Source organism: Limulus polyphemus, unplaced genomic scaffold (assembly GCF_000517525.1).
Source record: "Limulus polyphemus unplaced genomic scaffold, Limulus_polyphemus-2.1.2 Scaffold967, whole genome shotgun sequence".
In the NCBI taxonomy this organism is placed as follows: domain Eukaryota; kingdom Metazoa; phylum Arthropoda; class Merostomata; order Xiphosura; family Limulidae; genus Limulus; species Limulus polyphemus.
The window spans coordinates 92,039-99,192 of record NW_013666577.1 but is presented as its reverse complement, the minus strand read 5'-3'; the positions used below and the strand labels follow the sequence as shown (position 1 = coordinate 99,192).

The window sequence follows — 7,154 nt, the reverse complement described above, 5'->3', positions numbered from 1 at the left end:
CGTTCGTCGGACTGGAAATCTATATAGCTAGAAATTTCCAGGTGCCAAAAACACATTAAGCTATGAAATATTCACAACATGATTATGTATTAATTGACAATAGTTGTTATGTTTTCGAAATGTCTACTTTAACTAAAAAGGCGATTTTGCTACAGTTTAGTAGTAGGAGAAAAAATACAAATGTTTCTATATAGTTCCACATAATGCCACTAGTGGGTAAACTACAAAAACCTGTCGTCTGCAAGCGCATAACTATAAAGTAACCGATAATCAGTCCCAATGCCTTTGTGAAGTGTAAACTGTGCATAACTGTACAAGATGGGTTCAAAATAGAAAAACAGAACAAGAAACAATGCATCTGTCGGCATTACAAAAAATATGAACTATAATGAAATACGTGCAAAAAAAAAAGAAGAGAGAATGTAATGAATAAAAATATAAACGTTTTATGTTAAGTAATTTTAAAAATTAGTTGGCGTCAAGATAAAAGAACAAACTAAATAATTAGGCCAAGAAATAAGTAACGTTTGTCTCAACATCACTTAAGCTTAACCATTGATCCATAAGTCGTTGGGCTAAAATCATATCTGAGCATGCGTATAAATATTAGGCTTAATTTTAGAAGGAATTTGTGTATTGTTTACTAAAAATTAGTTGATGTAGATGTTCAATGGAAAGTAAACTGTAAAAAAAAAGTTTCGTGAAAAGTTGTCATACGACGATAGGTTATGATCTCAGAACGAGGTTAAGATCTCAGAACTTGATTTTTTTTCTTGTTAAAAAGAGTTAGACGAGATCTGATTGAGGTGTTTAAGATTGTTAATAGAAGATAGTGTTGGTGCCTCGTCGTTTTTTATACTTAATGGCGAGAATAATAGGACTAGGGTACACAAACATAAATTTTGGTAGGTTAGGAGTCATCTTCAGCTAAGACAACTTTATTTTTGTAACAGGGTGGTTGGCCTTCGGAACGTGTTGCCTTCAGATGTAGCATAATGTGTATTCTGAACCTCCAGGTTCATGTTTTTTTTATAAAATGTTGTCAAATTTAGGTTTAACGCATTGATGGAAAGTATATAACTTCTTATTTTCACGTAGATAAAACTTTGCTTTATTGTTTGTTTGTTTTGAATTTCGCGCAAAGCTACACGAGGGCTATCTGCGCTAGCCGTCCCTAATTTAGCTGTGTAAGACTAGAGGGAAGGCAGCTAGTCATCCACCACCCACCGCCAACTCTTGGGCTACTCTTTTACCAACGAATAGTGGGATTGACCGTCACATTATAACGCCCCCACGGCTGAAAGGGCGAGCATGTTTGGTGTGACGGGTATTCGAACCCACGACCCACGGATTGCGAGTCGAGCGCCCTAACCACCTGGCCATGCCGGGCCCATCCCTTTTTCTGTATCAGTCATGATAGAAGGCATTTTGTTATATGGGTTCTACAATTTCTTTTCTTATACACATGCGTTAAGTATATGATACACAATAACTAGAAATCATGTTTAATTAGGGTTATGATGCCCTTGATATAATTAACAACTAAAAGTACTCAAGTATGCTACATTAAAGTTTATATGCACATCTACGAAACTGGTAAGATGGTTCAATGTAATTACTTGCAAATATAACACATTCGATATACAAGCTGGTTTCACTGAACAGCCCCTATAGGATAATCACACAAACGTTACCGAGGCCTAATGCCCGTGACGTTAAAGGGAAGTAGCTTATTGTACACTTCCAGTTCGACAATTTCCTGGGTATTATCAAAGTAATGTTTTTTCTATTAATATGTAACAGGCATTCACATGTCCGTAATTTCACCAACTACGCCTAGGTGTTCAAATTGATATCTCACATTGAAAAACGCATCGTGAACAAGATACGTATGTAAACACTTAGTATAATACTTTTCCCGCCTCTTTGTTACACAGATATCGCCTGTTTTGTAATAAATACTAGAACAATTTGAAGTCATGAACAGAAAATAGTTATGTGAATATCGGTAAGTTACTCTTATGTTTAGCACTGCAAATTCAATCAATATTGAAACATCAATTATCGTTCCCAAGCAGGACCGGCGCTAAGGGTTTGCTAGGATAGGTTGTGCACCCCCATTATCAATTTTATGAAATCGTACGAATTTGTTTATTTGCTAAGAAAAATCAACAAAAGCTCCACCCCCAGCTCCAAGGGAGAGGAGCTGGAGCCGGGCCTGTTTCAAAGACCATAAGTTAAATACAACATACTGCCATCAAAGAAACAGTACCTGTTCACGGTCGTCTGCTACGTCATTAAGTTGATCATCTGGGTCGAGAATACCTCCGTCACTGGAGCTTTTCAGCTTTAGGATAGTCACCCATGAATCGGTGGCCTGGAGAAAAGAATGAATGTAAAAAAAAATAGTTTACTACAATTTTTGGTAAAATACATACACAACATATAAATGAACAACTGAAAGAGAAAAACGACTTATATATATATAATGTAAACAGTTAGAAACCTACATCGTGGTAGACCGTTTGACTGCAGGTTTGATATATAGCAGCATCACAATAACTGAAGTTCTACACATTATAAAGTCCTTATGGCTGAAAGGGCGAGTATGTTTAATGACGGGATTCGAACCCGCGGATTGCGAGTAGAGTGTTCTAAACATCAGGCCAACAGAAACAGGTGCTTCAGTTAGACAAAGATGTTGAGAAAAATATCAAATTAAAATCGTAAAGCGTATAAATATATATATATATAAACACCTGATTGGCCGGTTTCAACGATATATGTTACAAGTCGAATAGCTTCTAATGTCAAATGTTGTGAATCAATTATTATACTATAGCATAACATATATGTACGTAACACTTTATTACAGGTACAATAGTAATCAACATAAAGACAAGTAGTTTTTGTTAGGAAACGCATTTTAATCTATACCTATAACAACTATGTTAAGAATGCATTCTTCTATTACTATGTAAAACCACGTGACGCCCGTAGGGTACTATTACCAGTATAAACAAAGAAAGTGTATGGCTGACGGATGACAAATTGGGAGTCGCATATACGTTAATAAACAACCGTATATTGTAAATAGACAATTCAAAAGAAAACCATGAAATCTAATTGTCGGGTGTGTCTATATCCAATTCCAAGACCCTTTGTTTCAAAATACATTACTTGTAGCTAGACTTACGTCACTTATCTCAAGATCAAGCGACAAGTTTCCCTTAAGTTACCACCACTTTTCTCCTACACGTGACTAAAAGTGATTCCATATAGAAGAATACATGGTTTTAAAAACCATTACAACTATCCGAGTTTTTTTTAACTCTTCCCATGTTTTCTTGATGTGATGAAAATGTGTCTTGTAAGACAGCAGCATAGCATATTTTCATTTTATTAAAGTTTTTGTATATTACAAGTTTGGCGGAGAAAAACTATACTGTAGTTTAATCTAATTAGTGGACATAAAGAGTAAGTTAAGTTGGAATGAGTAAAATTATCAAACCTAGATAAACCGTAATTTAAAGAAACCAGACCAAAATTTACTGGATTCATTATGTTATTAACTGTGGATTTAAAGTCACCAAGTTATCTTTTAAGCTTTTGGTTTAAATCAAGCCATCTAAAGGTCTAGATAGCTAACACTCTCTCTCTCTTTGAAATATATATATATGTTATTGGAAGATCTCGAGTTTTCCACCTGAATTAAATAATCAAAAATCTGGATTTCCGATAAAGTTAAGAGTTAAGTGAACTGTAAGTGGTTTTATTATATATTTTATCAAATAAAACATGTCAATTATCACATCTAGAGATGAATTTTTGGATAACTAGAGAAGAAAAAAAAGTAATCAGCGTGAAATAAAACAAACTGAAATTTTTATATCGTCTGTGGAGAATATCATTGATTTAAACTGATCCAAAGAAGCAAAAGAATCTTGTAATGCTTAAGCCACTAGAATCAGACTTATAATGAAATGGTTTAAATGTGAAGCAGGAAGACTACTACAGCACACATTAGCTTCTCTCAACCCACAGATTAAGAATATTCATAGCGACAGTAACGTGGCTATATTTCATACCAGTCACGATGCAGTACTACTACCATTAATATCAATAGTACTTATAAAACTTTAAAAATCTACCCACAGTAAAAATCCCGGGTTTTAAAAACTTTGTAAATTATGTGAACGATTTCATTGCATTTTGTATTACTGTTTGTTTTGAAGTTAATCACAAAGCTAGACAATGGGCTATCTGTACTCTACACACCACGGGTATCGAAACCCGGTTTCGAGCGTTGTAAGTCCGCAGACGTAGCGCTGTGCCACTGAGGGCTTGGTGTTATTAATCTGTTGAAGAATGGGCCACGTGGGTGACATGTTGCGAAACGAAATGACCGCCAGAGACAGACCAACGTGGATTGTGATTGACAATTATAAAGAAAGAAAAAACATTGTTTAAGGTGTAATGCTGAACAGCTGTAGACAGTAGCGATAAGTAAACATATAAATTAATTTTCAATAATTATAGCTTTATTTGAAAATAAATAAATAAAACATTTCTTTTGTTTCAATAGTTATTCGCGCGTATGTAAGAAATTTTGTTTCGCAAACTTTAATCCGCCTGAGCCGCATTGTCGTTTCTACGATTGTTTATCTGGATGGAGGGGTAACACTTTCACGACACTGTAAGTTATAATGTTAAGAGGATCTCTGGAGGGGTGGGACTTCCCAATGGGAGGTATGCCTCCCTCCCAGGTTAACATGCTCCTGATGGACCGTGTTTCAAGGTGGTGGGCGACCTGTGAAGCTCATGTGGAACGAAGACCTCTTCTCTAATAACCGTTGGATGCTTTCTCGGGCTTAAAGATTTTATCATAAATAAAATATGTTGATGGGTTTTATGAACTATAAAGTTTCTGAAGTCTGTAAATTATTAAACTTAACCAGTCCTTATCAGACTGTTCACGGATTAAAACAACAACACTACAATGAAGCCCATTCGACTTTAAAACGTGGCTCATATTTGATTTATATTATTATGAAGCATGGTAAAATCTGGCATTATGTGACCTTAGAAATAAAGTAAATGTAAATGTTTGATGAATTTAAATTCACACGTGAGGTTACTTTTAATTAATTATTTTGTTGGAACGGAAGATCGTAAAACGGTGAAGAACACCTGGTGACAAAGGGAGGTTTGCATAATTATAAACAAACTCTTACGGATGTTGATTAAAAACTCCTTGCCACCGTACACCTGGTGACAAAGGGAGCTTTACATAATTATAAACAAACTCTTATGGATGTTGATTAAAAACTCCTTGCCTCCGTATACCTGGTGACAAAGAAAGTTTTACATAATTATAAACAAACTCTTATGGATGTTGATTAAAAACTCCTTGCCACCGTACACCTGGTGACAAAGGGAGCTTTACATAATTATAAACAAACTCTTATGGATGTTGATTAAAAACTCCTTGCCACCGTACACCTGGTGACAAAGGAAGCTTTACATAATTATAAACAAACTCTTATGGATGTTGATTAAAAACGCCTCGCCACCGTACACCTTGTGACAAAGGGAGGTTTACATAATTATGAACAATTTTATTTATTTGTTTGAAGTTAAGCACAAAACTACATAAGGGGCTATCTGTGCTGTGCTCACCATGGGTATCGAAACCCTGTTTCCAGCGTTGTAAGTCCGCATACACTGTGGATGTTGATAAATACTTCTTACTAGAGTTATGAGAAGTTAGTAGTTTTTGAAGTTTGATTTGGCGACATATAGATAAGTACGCCCTTGACCATGCGTTATATTCTTCACTCACCGCGCTTTTATAATATAAATTTTAACTGTAATAGTGTGTACTGTATCAAGTTAGTGAAGTGTAATTTTTAACTGTAATAGTGTGAACTGTATCAAGTTAGTAAAGTGTAATTTTTAACTTAATAGTGTGAACTGTATCAAGTTAGTAAAGTGTAATTTTTAACTTAATAGTGTGAACTGTATCAGGTTAGTAAAGTGTAATTTTTAACTTAATAGTGTAAACTGTATCAAGTTAGTAAAGTGTGATTTTTAACTTAGTAGTGTGAACTGGATCAAGTTAGTGAAATGTAATTTTTAACTGTAATAATGTGAAATGGATCAAGTTAGTGAAGTGTAATTTTTAACTGTAATAGTGTGAACTGTATCAAGTTAGTAAAGTGTAATTTTTAACTTAATAGTGTGAACTGTATCAAGTTAGTAAAGTGTAATTTTTAACTTAATAGTGTGAACTGTATCAGGTTAGTAAAGTGTAATTTTTAACTTAATAGTGTAAACTGTATCAAGTTAGTAAAGTGTAATTTTTATAGCAGACTAGTGAACCACTTTCCAGTACTCTCATTCTTGGTTCATAATACATATATGTCTTAGAATTACGAAAACATTACTTTAATAATATCTTGGTTGACGGGTGTTGAAAATTAACAGAAGAGAGAGAGAAGGGATACACACTCTCTGTGCCAGAAAACACTAGAAAAGTTCCAACACTTACTGGTTTCTTATCGGTAATGGCTTCGTTTCGTTTATTTTGAATTTCGCGCAAAGCCAATCAAGGGCTATTGGACTCTCTAACTTAGCAGTGATAGATCAGAAAGAAGGTACCCACCGCCAATTCTTGGGCTACTCTTTTACAAGCGAATAGTGGGATTGACCATCACATTATAACGCCCGTATGACTGAAAGGGAAAGCATGTTCGGTGACGGGGATTCGAACACCCAATCACCAGGATATGCCAAGTCTATCGGTAATGGCAAAAGAAAACAAACAAACAAAAAACGCAATCTTAGATAAAATTAAACATAACACTCGACTTTTTCTTTACACAATTTTCTTATTTTTCTTTTATTAAAATACAGTTCATGAAGGGAGAATGTCACAGATGTAGAAAAAAGAAAATTTTTCTTATCCAAAAAATATATTAATCCATAGTGTAGACGGTCTAAAATTTCGAAACTTAGTAAGTACTGAGATAGCTGTTATTTTGAAAACTGGACGAAATTTAATATCAAACGAAAATTTAGTTGCACTCCAGAACAATCGCTGTAAAAAATATTTTAAACTCATTTCTTTATACCTCACACACTATGTTTATTAC

General features: G+C 34.5%; 1 protein-coding gene across 1 annotated transcript in view; it reads right to left on the bottom strand.

Annotated features, from left to right (window-relative positions):
• LOC106461473 (partitioning defective 3 homolog) overlaps positions 1-7,154 on the bottom strand; it is an 88,649-nt gene that overhangs the window by 36,139 nt on the left and 45,356 nt on the right. The window contains exon 2 of the mRNA XM_013921297.2: positions 2,273-2,377. Within this exon, the coding sequence (XP_013776751.2) occupies positions 2,273-2,377 (105 nt within the window). The remainder of the gene's footprint in view (positions 1-2,272; positions 2,378-7,154) is intronic.